This window comes from Diabrotica undecimpunctata, chromosome 11 (genome assembly GCF_040954645.1).
Source record: "Diabrotica undecimpunctata isolate CICGRU chromosome 11, icDiaUnde3, whole genome shotgun sequence".
Lineage (NCBI taxonomy): Eukaryota > Metazoa > Arthropoda > Insecta > Coleoptera > Chrysomelidae > Diabrotica > Diabrotica undecimpunctata.
This window is the reverse complement of record NC_092813.1, coordinates 27856401-27870197: the sequence shown is the minus strand read 5'-3', so window position 1 is coordinate 27870197 and position 13797 is coordinate 27856401. Positions and strand designations below refer to the sequence as shown.

At 35.6% G+C, this 13797-nt stretch overlaps 1 protein-coding gene across 1 annotated transcript; it reads right to left on the bottom strand.

Moving 5' to 3' along the window:
- Positions 1–7388: 7388 nt before the first annotated feature.
- On the bottom strand, positions 7389–12719 carry LOC140452815 (uncharacterized). Its single transcript, XM_072547147.1, has one exon. The coding sequence runs from the start codon at positions 12717–12719 to the stop codon at positions 7389–7391; it is 5331 nt and encodes a 1776-aa protein (XP_072403248.1).
- Positions 12720–13797: the final 1078 nt, after the last annotated feature.

Below are 13797 nucleotides of genomic sequence, written 5' to 3'. Positions count from 1 at the left end.
ACCTCATCCCTTGGTAGACAATAAATAATTAAATTAAGTTACAAAGATTAATGTTTTTTTTTTAAATTGAAGATATTTATTATTAAGGATAGTTTTTTGTTATTAAAAATAGAACCAAAAGTTAAAACCTTGAAGAGGACATAAAAAAAATTATTTAAAGTAATTGAATGATAAACAAAGATAAGTCAGTTCTTCCTGCCAGTTTCCTTAGGTTTCCCTCGAAGATGATCCGGTGGAGAACTGGACTCAGGTGGTAACAAGATACCAAACCTGTATTCCCTGGATCAGGTACTATTGGAAAAATATTTCAATTTAAAATTCTTCTTAATTTCCCATAAAAAAAACCAACTTGAAACTTCTTCCCCTTGTCCTAAGTAAGGATAACCCCAAAACTAAAAAAAATTCTTCCCCTGACTTGTAATTGGATTCTTGAGTAGGCTAAAAGGAATAGTTGTGTTACTCCATGTTTTTTGTACATACAAAAGTTAAGGAAAAACACAAGGGTTATCAACCTTGGAAGGCGATACAAAAAATGTCAGCAAGTGACCTTAAATTGAAATAAAAACCTTAATGGTTTTCGGTAAATAGTGACCTTCGAATGGTGTGACAATGTTTTATAATGTATGGATATATTAAATAGATAATTTTAACGGAAAACATGATCTTTATATATTATAGAATAGGAAAAAAAGAAATATTAGCCGGTTTAAATGGTATGAAATTGAAATACATAATTGTTTACTTTAACTCTTGAAAGGAAATAAAAATTTGAGATAGATATATAATCTAATACTTATAATTTATTTAGGTATAAAACTTTTCCTTGATGAAATAAGGTGAAATATAACATGTATAAAATATATGAAATACCTATCAAAGACGAAATTAAAATAGGTCTGAATTTTACTAACAATGGCGGATGATATGAAGGATTTTTCCTTATAATTTATTTGTAATGTTATCTTACCGGCTAGGGTGATCCAACTGAAAATATCCTCGTACAAAACAACAAAATAACTCAAATGGTTTCTTCTAAAATAAACAGCTCTTCACATAAAAATAAACTTAAACTAAATTCGGGAAAAAAAATGGCATTTCCCCAGCCGCACTACTCTGGTCGAATCGATCCTCTTTCGATCGACTCCAGTTAACAAGTGACCACGTTGAGATTTTACACGTCGCAGAATAAATGTACTTTCAGAATCCTACCACTGAGGGCGCAGTTTAATGCCAACCTCAGAAAATAAAATTTACTGGGAGTTATTTAAATATTTAGTTTAAGAATATTTCAATATGAATTTAATTTAGAATTTAATTAAAAGATTCCAGTCACAAAAAGACGGTAAACGATTATTTAAGTAACGGACTCGTTACAAGTGGTCTTCCTTCTCGGTGCTTTGGAGCATCCACGGTAGTTAGCCGTATGCGCTTGTTCGCAGTTAGCGCATTTGGGGTCCGTTTCTTTGCTTTTTTGGCAGTCGTTGCTCAAGTGGTTTTCTCCGCACTTGACACATCTACAGCTGCAATGACAAGCCTTTGAGCTGTCATAATAGCCCTGGCAGTTGTAGCACTGCAGGGTGTCTTTTGTGATTTTGAATTCATCCTCCACATAGATTCGCATGTAGCATATATCAGTAATTCTTTTGATCTGTGCAACGTCCTCCTCTTTGAGGGTGACGATAAAGTGCGGCAGTACTTTCTTGTCGGCTTTTTTAGAGATCATATTGATTACCCTTGTTACTTCTATTCCTTTGTTGTTTAATTCTTCTTTGATTGCTACCGTGCTAGTGGTAGCAGATAGCCCTTTTATAATTACTCTTTTCAATTTATCGCTATCTATGGGATATGCGATGAATTCTACTTTCGGTGTGTGTTCTTCAAGGATGTGTACCATTCCTAAATAATCCTCTCTGGTTTTTGTATTTATTACTATTGATCTGCCTGATCGTGCAAATTTATTTACTGATATTATACCTTGATTAGCTGCTCTCTGCAGGATTTTTTGATGTTCTCATACAGTTTTGAGGATTATCGCCGGTGGTTTTGGCTTTTTAACTGTTGTCTCCTCGCTTATTTGCGGTGAGTTTTTTATTTCGGAGTTTTCTTTATCAACTTGGCTATTTTCGCTAAATTTATTTTGGGCTATTTTCTTTTTCTGACTCCTTTCTTGAGTCTCTTTCGCAGCCTTGCTGAGTTCATTGTCTTTTCGCTGATTTATTATCTGCGTCTGTTTTTCGGCGACACTTATTTTAGTTTTTACACTACTGTCTGATTTCTCAGTAGTGATGCCTGTCTTTTTTCCCTTTTTACTTTGAACTTTCGTCCAACCTGCAGGTTCGGTGATTACCTCGCTTGTTTCTGGCTCTTTGGGCTTGTCATTGCTTCCTGATGGCCTTGCGGGAGGGGGCTGTTGTATTATGTGGAGGGGCTCCATACTCTTCTTCCATAGTTCGGTGTCCATTTTTTCTTCTTCCTGTTGTTTGGTGGCTGCCAGTGACATAAAGTGACTGACTAACTTCTGTATCTCTCTGTCCTTTTCCTTGTTTTCTTTTCTCAACTCAGTCATCTGAGCGAGTAAGTCTTGGATCTGTTTGTTGGCATTCTTCTCGCGGATTCGGCTTTCTTCTTTTAGAGATTTTATTTGTTCAGTTAGCACATTGAGCGACTTTAGAAGCTCATTGGCTTTCTCTTTTTCAGCCATCTCTTTGGCTTTCTTGTTAACTTCCTCTTCGTCTGAGGAGTCTCCTGTGGGACGTTGTCGTTTCTTTTTCTTTCCGGATTCTTGCTCCACTTCCTCGGTGGAGATGGTGTCCATGACTGGGGGTGTTTCTTGGATTGGGGGCGTGGTCTCGGCATCCATGACTGCCCTCTCCATAGTGATCGAGATTGCGTCGTCTGTGTCGACTTCGCTTTTTTCTTCTTCCGATTCTGGAGTGTATGAATCGTCCTCCGATGCTGGGATCTCTTCTATCGCGGGAGGATTTAAAGTTTTTTTTATAAAATTATTGTATAGCTCGACCGAGCTGGCAACTGGATGATTTGAATAAATCATTTTCTTCTTTTTTTGTGATGTCACTTGCGTGACAACACTTTCTGGGGGGGGGGGGGGGGAATATCACTCATGATGCCGTAAGGCAGTGAACAAAAGGTTCATACGATATAGAAAAATTCGACTTAGTAGACTCTGTTTTTTGCCGCCGGAACCTGTGCGGTAGTTCTCTCCCTGTGTTCACAGGGAGGAATCCTCTTCCAGTTTCTCTCACCTCAGGAGCAGGGGCCGTTGCTGTCCGACTTTGTAAAAATCAAAGCCTTACAGTGTCATCCCTGATGACACACTGAGGTGAACCCGTAATCTTCGCAAACGCAAAGCTATTAAAGCCTCCGCGAGGAGCCTATAAAGACAGCTCCACGACGGTTCAACTAAAAATAGCCTCGCATCCGCTTTAAATGTAGAACAAGTGCCTGTGCCACGCACGGTGTCTTACGAACCGGGAGCTGATAAGCTCCGTTGACTACAGGTCAGTTGCCCCCACCTAAGCACGCTTCTCTCTTCGCTCACGTCTGCACTGTTCGACCGCTCAAGTCGAACTATCTAGTCGAAAATTTTCATAAACGAGTACCAGATTTATAAAGCTATGCATGTGTCTGACAAAAATTCTATAATTAAATTATATATTGTTACAGAAACTATGGCTAACAAGGACTGTATATTATATGGAGCGTATGTATTGCATTTAGTTAATTTTATATACAGGGAGTTTGAATGCTGAATAAATTTAGGACATTCAAAGAAGATGTGATCGAGGTCACCTAGCTTACCGCAATGTTTGCAACTATCATCATCGATGACTTTAATTTTAAATAAATGGCATGAGTAGCATGCATGTCCAAAGCGTATTCGATTTATAGTAGTAATATATTTACGAGGAGCTTTGAAATTCTGAAACCAGGTTGTTTGAGGTATAGTTGGTTGTAAAGAGGTATACCTTTTATGGTTTGTAGAACAGTAATGTTTCCATTGCTCTTTCCATCTAAGTTGCTGATTTTTTTTTAAAATCGTAGTCACATCTGATGTATTAAGCATATATTTCAACGTAGAGCCAGTTGTTACACTCATTTTAGCCAAATGATCTACATATTCATTATGTTTGAGACCAATATGTGCTTTGACCCAAATAAATTTAATGTTAATTCCAGTCGATGATAAATGATACAATCGATCTTTTATTTCAAATATGTAGGGGTTGCTAAATGGTGAGGGCAATTCAATATTTTTTATGCTCTGCAAAACTGAAAGGCAATCTGGCAGAATTAAAATATGTCTATTTCAGGTGTTTTTAACATATTTTAGAGCTTCAAGTTAGTAAAGCTATTGATTCCGCTGAAAAGATTGAAAATTCATATGGTAGTTTATACTTGAATTCTACGTTTGTAGCAGGTAAAAAGTATGCGCATCCAGTCCCTTCTGTTGTTTTCGATGCGTCCGTGTATATTACTGTGGCTTATCTATAATCCTGCAGTAGAGATCTTAGAAGATTGCTACTCATATTGGTGTTCTCACTATAAGTGAGTATTATAACCTGAGTTCTGTGGAATAAAGAAAAGTAGTCTAAGCTTCTCTCAACCGTGTCCAATTTCTTGAAAAAAATAGGATTATTCTGTAATGCCATGCATAAAGGCTGAGAAGGTTTTTTCTCGCAATATTTGTTTGTAAGATCTGACTCGTTAAGTTGACGGACGCTTGAAAATAACTGGGAGCTAGTTAATAGAATTTTAAGAAGGCATTTTTCACTTAAAAAGTTTCTTCTATTTTCCAGGGGTAGCTAAGCGGCTTCAACATACAAGGGTTGTATAGGGGTTGATCTCATAGCACCCAAACATACCCTCATAATAGAATTTTGAAACGTGTCGATTTTTCTTAAAAGGTTCTTGGAGGCGGAACCATAAAGAGTAGCACCGTAATCTAGAATAGATCGTATATAAGCGCGATAAAATAACAAGGATGTTTCTACATCTCAACCCCACCACGTTTTAGTTGTCATTCTGAGGAAATTGCTGCCTTTGTTACATCTATCAAGCATGTACTTTATGTGTTGTCTCCAAGTTAACTTCTTATCCAAAATAAGGCCTAGATATTTGACATGATTTTGAAGCTTAAAACATTGATCGTTCAGAATGATATTTTCATTTGTAGGAATGTTATGTCTTGTGAAGATAGATACTACTGATTTTTCTATAGATAAATTTGCTAAGGCTTTGTATACAGGTTTCATATTTTTTGTTTTCTGTTTAGCTGCAGAAATGTATACAGAAGAAAATGGAAAAAACGGAAGAAGAAAAAGGTGTCTAAAAATGAAAATGGAGTTACTTATGGACTTCTTCCAACACCTGCAAGAAAAACCACAAGAATGTTTTATGTTGAGTTTTGATTGTCAGAAGAATCTTGTTTTGCCAAAAGTAACTTCAAATCAAAGTGCGTACTATTCACGACAGTTTTACTGTTATAACCTTTCATTATATTGTTCTGAAGCTATCTTCTTGTGGCATGTTAAAGTAATTACTATTTAAATGAGAATAAGCCACAATTAAAGGTTAAAGTACGTTTATTGACGTTTCAATTTTCACTTCGGAAATCGTTCTCAACATACAATTTATTTATAATTTACTCATATTTGTATTTTGAGAACGATTTCCGAAGTGGAAATTGAAATGTCAATAAACGTACTTTAACCTTTAATTGTGGCTTATTCCCATTTAAATAGTAATAACCTTTCAGTAGTTAAAGGATTATCAAATGAATCCCTGAATCCCAGTACTGTCTCAATGTATACCTCGAAGGGGGCAAAAAAATTATGCAACAGGGTTTCTTCCATTGTATTTAATGCGTTGAGATCAGCTAATCTCTCAGGATATGACTCCATTCGTTTGGTGGCTAATGGTTGCGCTGGACAAAATAAGAATATAAATATTTTAACTATGTGCTGCAAGTTTCTGGATAGCTGTGCTCCAAGAAGCATACGAAAAATTGAAATAGTTTTTCCTATAATAGGGCACTCATTCCTTCCTGGCGACAGAGTATTTGAGATGATAGAGAAAACATTAAAAAAAAATCAACAAAATTGTGAAAAAGAAGAATATCATGAAATTTTTAAGAAATATTGTACGATTAAGTTGATTGGAAGGGATTAAGTACCGTTGGTACCGAAGATGCTGCAGAGTAACAAGAATGGATAGGAGAAGTAATGACGAAATAAAGCAAAGAACATCAATAGAAACAGACATACAGACAGACATATACAGAACAAAAAAGACTAAAGTGGTATGGACATGTAAGAAGAACTATCAACAGCAGATGGATAAAGAGAATAACCGAATGGAGCCCCATAAGAAGGAGAAAAAGAGGACGACCCCGAGAATCCTAGAGGAACGAAGTAGACGACGTCATGAGTAAGAGAGGCCTAAACTATGGAGAATGGGACTACAGAGAGAGATGGAAACGGTTGAGCGAGAGAAGGTAGTGAATACTGTCGAATCAGTGAATATATATATGATTTTGGGAATTGCACTCAGAATCTTAATTATGTTGTTAGTTAAGCAATTTACGTAAGGTAAGTTTTTGTAAATAACGGAATCTGTTGGTCTGTTATCACATTACCTGTCATATAAGTCTGAGTTGTAGATAAGTTGCTTGAGAATTTTACTAGGAGAGTCGTTATTCCAAAATATGTTGTATAATGGCTGTATAAAGCTTAGCCAATTGAACCTTGCTAATATACAATTAGAGTACGAACAGGTATTATGTTCGTAGCTAAACTTAATTTAGACTTTACTGCTTTTCCAGGGCTGGTTCACTAATTATGATAAATAACTACAACGTTGATATACTACAAAATTCTATTACACACAGTACAGTAGCATTAAACAAAATTCCTTATCTACGGAGGCTGGTATACAATTTTTAGAGCGTCATTGCGTAAAACGAAGATAAAACCCCATACGGTACGCACTCGACCCCTGTTAGTTGGTGACTGACAAAAAATGTGTTCTCCTCGAGACGTAACGGGGGAAGTATCTGCGTTTTTAACAGGTCAAAAAGAGATATAGACATAGCAGATAACATACGGGGGGCAGTTGAAAAACAATGTACATTTCATTAAAATAATTTTAACTGTTGTAAGTTACAACATCCTGCCCACACGTTGAAGGGTTCCCTTCAAAATTAAGAGGATTTAACAAAATTACAGAAAGAAAAATAATATATACATAATAATATAAACTAAGAAAGAGGGTTGTTCCATCATAAGTTCGAAAAGTAAGACGACACTACAAACACTAACCGCACTCGCGAACAAACACTATCTTAAAAACTATTCTTATACTAATTAACATTAACGTTTATAATCTGGTAAGGGACATAGTTTTGCAATTGAGCGAGTAAAGATTCCATCCTTAGTTTGTACCTTGACAACTCTAACTCTCTTATTGCTTCCTGGAAAAACTTCAATCACTCTTGCCAGGGGCCACTTCAAAGGAGGATTATTCTCATCCTTTAAGAGAACCAAATCGTTCAATTGCAAATTTTCCTTAGTTGAGGTCCATTTGGGCCTATTCTGTAGTCTATTTAAATAGTCAACAGTCCAGCGTTTCCAAAACAACTGTTGAATTTTTGTACTCCTTTGCCAAATTGACAATCTATTTTCGGATATATCAGAAACATCCCTTTCAGGAAAAGAAGTGAGAGGCTTACCGATTAAAAAGTGTCCTGGAGTTAAACAAGAGAGATCTGAAGGATCGTTAGATAAAGAACATAGAGGACGTGAGTTCAGAACAGCTTCAATTTGAGCGAGTACGGTACTGAACTCTTCAAATGTCAGTTGAGAATTTCCTATCAGTCTAAAAATATGATATTTTGTGCTTTTAATGGCGGCTTCCCATAATCCGCCATGATGAGGAGAGCGAGGGGGGATAAATTTCCAACTTATTTCAGAAGCAGCAAGAAAATTTTGGATTGAGTTAGACGTTTCCTTATTTTTTAAAAATGTGGAGAACTCCTTGAGTTGGTTCTTAGCACCAAAGAAGTTTGAAGCATTATCACTGTAAATTATTTTTGGATTGCCACGCCTACTAATGAAACGTTTGAGTGTGAGTATGAAGGCCTCTGTGGAGAGTCCTGACACAAGTTCTATATGGACCGCACGGGTAACCATACATACGAATATGGCAATATAACATTTTGTTACTGGAGCCTTACGAAGTCTTGAACTCTTTATAAAAAAAGGTCCACCAAAGTCTGTACCTACATTGGTAAATGGGTGTGAGACAACTAGGCGTTCTTTGGGTAAGTCTGCCATTAGTTGAGAGGCAGGTTGAGCCCTAAATCGAAAGCAAGTAATACAAGAGTGGATAATTTTCTTTATTGTTCTTAATCCATTTAAGGGCCAATACTTGAGACGAAAATTGGAAAGGGTGGTCTGGGCACCTGAATGACATAATCTAATATGTTCTCTTTTCAACATAAGTTGGACGATGTGATGTTTGGAGGGCAACAGAAGTGGATATTTCTGATCAAAGGGAACGTGAGCATGCTTGAGTCTACCACCAACTCTTAACATCTCCTTATCATCAAGAAAAACATTTAGTGAAAGAAGAGATTTGTTGGAAAGAGTTTTTCCCGACTTGAGCTCTGAAATTTCTTGAGAAAAGTAAACAAGTTGCAAAAATGTAATTATTTTTTGCTCAGAGGAATGCAACTCTGATACTGAAAGGGGGCCGTACCTTGTGACAGAAGAGATAGTAGCATTGTGTATGAATCTAAAACAATAAGCCAGGGTTCTTTGAAAGGTTGAGAAGTTTGAAAACTTATTTGACATGGAACAACAAAAATTTTCTATAGGGTATTGTTGAGTTTGCATATGAGATAATCTTCTTTCCTCGGGTGGATTAGAACATGTCATCCCCTTGTCACAACTATCTAGAGTTAGATCATATTTACCAAGCCATTGTGGTCCATGCCACCATAAATGAGAATTTACAAGTTCGGATGGTATGAGTCCACGAGAGAGAATATCTGCTGGATTTTCCTTTGATTTGACATATCGCCAATGAAAACCAGAGGATATTTCTTGAATTTGTGCTACACGGTTTGCTACAAATTGTGACCATCGAGAAGGATGGGATTTAAGCCATGCCAGCACAATTTCTGAATCGGACCATAAGTTAATAGAGTTGATGTGCATACTAGTTGAGTTTAGGGTAGTAATTAAACGTTGAGTGAGCTTGGAGCATAAAACTGCGCCCATAAGTTCCAATCGTGGAAGAGTTAGGGTTTTGAGAGGAGCTACACGACTTTTGGAAGCTACAAGAGTACAACTAACCTTTTTAGATTGATCCATAACTCGTATATATACACATGTAGCATAGGCTCTTATACTAGCATCCGAGAAAGCGTGAATTTCAATTTTTATAATTTTATCTGGATCAGTTCTGAATAGTGGTCTAGGAATATTAATATTTTTGAGGAACGGGATATTAGAAACAAATACAATCCATTCTGATTGTAACTCAGAAGTAAGAGCATCATCCCAATTTACCTTTGACAACCAAATCTTTTGCATTATTATCTTTGCGATAATAGTAACAGGAGCTATGAGACCCTGAGGATCAAATATTTGCGCTATTGTGGAGAGTACTTCACGTTTTGTGAAAGAAGTTTTAACCATAATTTTAGGTATAGAAATTGAGAAACTGTCTGTTTGGGCATCCCAACGTAAACCTAAGACCTTGTTGGATGCAATCTTTTCTGGAGAAATTGTATAACTAGCAATTTGAGATTTGTTAGTGATATTTGTTAAAAATTCCTTAGAGTTAGAGCACCATTTGTGTAGTGAGATACATGCCTTTTTAAGAAGTTCAGATATTTCATTATGAGCCTTAAAGAGACCATCCAGAGTTTCGGAGCCAAAGAGAATGTCATCTACATAACATGAATTTAACAAAGCATCACTAGCGAGAGGATATGAATTCTTGTGAACATGGGCTAATTCCATTAAGCAACGGGTACTTAGAAAGGGGGCCGATTTCGTTCCATAAGTTACTGTTTGTAATTCTAAACATTGCAATTCCTCTTGCGGTGAATCACGCCATAAAATATTTAGTAGAAAAGTTTGATCGGGATTAATTTTAATTTGCCTGAACATTTTTTGAATGTCAGCTGTAAGGGCAAATTTATAAGTCCTAAAACGAATAAGAATATCAAATAATTCTGGCTGTGTCCTGTAACCCTTTAACATTAAATCATTTAATGATACCTGTGTAGTAGTTTTCATTGACCCATCAAAAACTACTCGTAACTTAGTGGTTAAACTATCTTCCTTAAGTACACAATGATGAGGAAGAAAATATTTTTTACCTGAGTCTGAATTTAAAAGAGAGAGAGGAACTACCCTTGCATGAGAAAGAGATATATATTCACTTATGAAATTTTTGTATTGCGTGTAGAGTTCATTGTTCTTGACGAGTTTGTTTTCTAAGGATAAAAATCTTTTCTTTGCCATATAAAAGGAATCCCCTAATTGTGTAGGTGCATCCTTAGAAATTAAAGGAATGTCCACTTGAAATCTACCGTCCGGAAGAATTTGAGTTGTATTTTTAAATATTTGCTCTGCTAGATTTTCTTGAGGAGTTAAAATGGTTTTATCTGGAATCTCTTCAATTTCCCAGAATTTTTGAAGTTTATTATCAATAGAGTCATCTGACAAGGATTGGGTAAAGAGAGAAACGTGCTGCGAGTTAGAGGTTGAGAGGATTTGCGACTTATCATGCAAAGTACATAAATTTAGATTATTTTTAGAGTGAGGGCGAACTGGAACCTGTCCAAACATAACATAACCGAAATGTGTATTTTGTAGTGTGGGAAGACCATCTCCAAGTTGTATAAGATCATTTAATAAGAGTTTTCCATAAACATCTGAACCTAACAACATGTCAATTTTTCCGGGAACTGAGTATGATGGATCAGCCAATTGTACCCACTCCGGAAGCTTGATTTTAGTTCTATCAATCGGCACTTGAGGGAGTCTGCATGTTATATTCTTGAGAACAGCACACGAGGTCATGAACCCCTTTTTACAGTCATAAAGAGAGAAGATTTTTAAATCTACCATTTTATTAGACACTGAACAATTTTGGGAGAGCGTTGAAATTTCTAATGTTCTAGTATAAGGAGAGAGTTTAAGTTTATTAACAAGCTCTTGTGTAATAAACGAGGTCTGACTAGCGTTGTCTAGTAGACAACGGGCTCTTATGGGTTGATGTTCTTTTGTATATAATGTGACTAAAGCTGTTGCTAAGAGAACTTCATTTTTTATAGAGAGGGCAGTAAACGTTTGGGTTGTATCTGACATACAAGAGGTTTGAGGCTGTAAACTATGAGCACTCCTTTGTGATACACTAGGCATGTGATTATCACTACTTGTACCTTGAGAAGGTTGAGAGTTTTGAGCATGAGAATTAGATGAAGGAACTTGAGAACGAGAGATGCTTGAAACCATAGAAGTGTTGGCACTGTGCAAGAGAGAGTGATGCTTCTTATTGCATATATTACATGTTCTTTGAGAAGTACAGTTTGCTACAAAATGTTTACTTCCAAGACAATTCTTACACAAATGCTTTAACTTAACGAAATTATTCCTATCTGAAAGAGAACTGGCTTTAAATTTTTCACATTGATAAATGTTGTGCATCGAATGATTACAAAAACTACAATTCAATTTATTAGAATTAACCTTGTTATCTGAGCTTGAAAAATGTGTCACCTTTTGTGAATATTTAAAACCTTTCTGTTGGGTTTCAGAACAGTTAAGTTTTTCTAAAATATTGCATCTATTTTCTAAAAACTCAAAGAATTGTTTTAGCGTAGGTAAACTTTTTGTACCTACCTCGTATTCAAAAGCCTTATGTGTGTTATAGTCTAGTTTTTCTAAAAATATCTCAATTAAAATGAGATCCCAATATTGAGTTGGAACCTCCAGATTATTTAGAGCCATAATGTTTTGTTTTGCTTGAGTAATAAAGTTTCTCAGAGTTTGTGAGGTACATTTTGCTAGAGATGAAACCTTTAATAACCTTTTTATGAGTAATGATACAATTCGAGGTTTATTATCATACCTTTCCTTAAGCGTGTCCAAAGCAATTTGAAAATTGTCATTTACCACTTCAATATTTTTGATTAATTCTAATGGTTCACGCCTCAGAAAAGATTTGAGATAAATAAATCTCTGCAAATCATTTAACTGTGAGTTATCAATCACTAAAGTACAGAATAGTTGAAAAAACGAATTCCAATCCTCAAAATTACCTTCAAAGGTTTGCATAGAGATTTCGGGCAATTTAACTGTGCCTTTTGAGATATGTTCTATTGGAGTATTTTTACTATAATCTAAAATGTTATTACTTAAAGCTTTTATCTGTATTTTAATATTTACTAGAGTATTCGTATATTTTTCTTCGAATTCAATTGACTCCTGTGAATCTAATTCAGAGTCATCGAGACCTTCAATTTGTTGTTGAATTTTTTCATATTCAGAGAAATGTAACGCTAATTGACTTTGTTTTTCAAGTAACAAATCAATAGTTTCACAATCTTTATTTATACTAAACCAATTAGAAATTCTAGTAAGTCTAGCCTTTAGAGATTTACGAGATTTTTTCAACTCCTCCATACTAAGAGAATAATTAAGTGCAAACTTATTTAAACAAATTCAAACTAATCAAAATACAGATTATGATTCAAGCAAATCATCCAAATATAATCAAGTAGTTGATACCGTGATTTTATTACTCAATTAAATGTCAATAATTATCAATAGATCAGAACGAACTCACCAGTTGTCATGAACCAAAATTTCCGTTTGCGCAGGCGACTCCTACTGTTACGTCACTACCACAGACTGGAACTTTTGCATGAGTGAGACAGCGTTATCTTCGTCTAACCGAGACACCAAATATCTTGCAGAAGAGTGAGCGAACAATACCACTTTCTATGGAGAGAGCGAGTGAGAGAGAACTAGCTATGTGTAAAACTTTATGTATTTACCAGCCGGCACTAATTACACCGGAATTTTCCACTTTAAGACCACGTTTATCTTACTTTTTTCTTCACTGATGTAACCAAACATTATAATATATCCGTGCTCGAGTAGGACCAAATTGTATAAAGCTTAGCCAATTGAACCTTGCTAATATACAATTAGAGTACGAACAGGTATTATGTTCGTAGCTAAACTTAATTTAGACTTTACTGCTTTTCCAGGGCTGGTTCACTAATTATGATAAATAACTACAACGTTGATATACTACAAAATTCTATTACACACAGTACAGTAGCATTAAACAAAATTCCTTATCTACGGAGGCTGGTATACAATTTTTAGAGCGTCATTGCGTAAAACGAAGATAAAACCCCATACGGTACGCACTCGACCCCTGTTAGTTGGTGACTGACAAAAAATGTGTTCTCCTCGAGACGTAACGGGGGAAGTATCTGCGTTTTTAACAGGTCAAAAAGAGATATAGACATAGCAGATAACATACGGGGGGCAGTTGAAAAACAATGTACATTTCATTAAAATAATTTTAACTGTTGTAAGTTACAACAATGGCTTTAAATTCTTTTGTAAGAACATTTCATTCTTCTTCTTAGAGTGCAGTCTCCCTATGGAGGTTGGCAATCATAATAACTATTTTTATTTTTGAACTTGCTGCTCTAAATAAATCAATCGATCTGCATTCATACCAATA

What these genes read in the sequence shown, in the direction of transcription:
- LOC140452815 (XM_072547147.1), bottom strand. Translation starts at nt 12,719, where the DNA reads ATGGAGGAGTTGAAAAAATCTCGTAAATCTCTAAAGGCTAGACTTACT.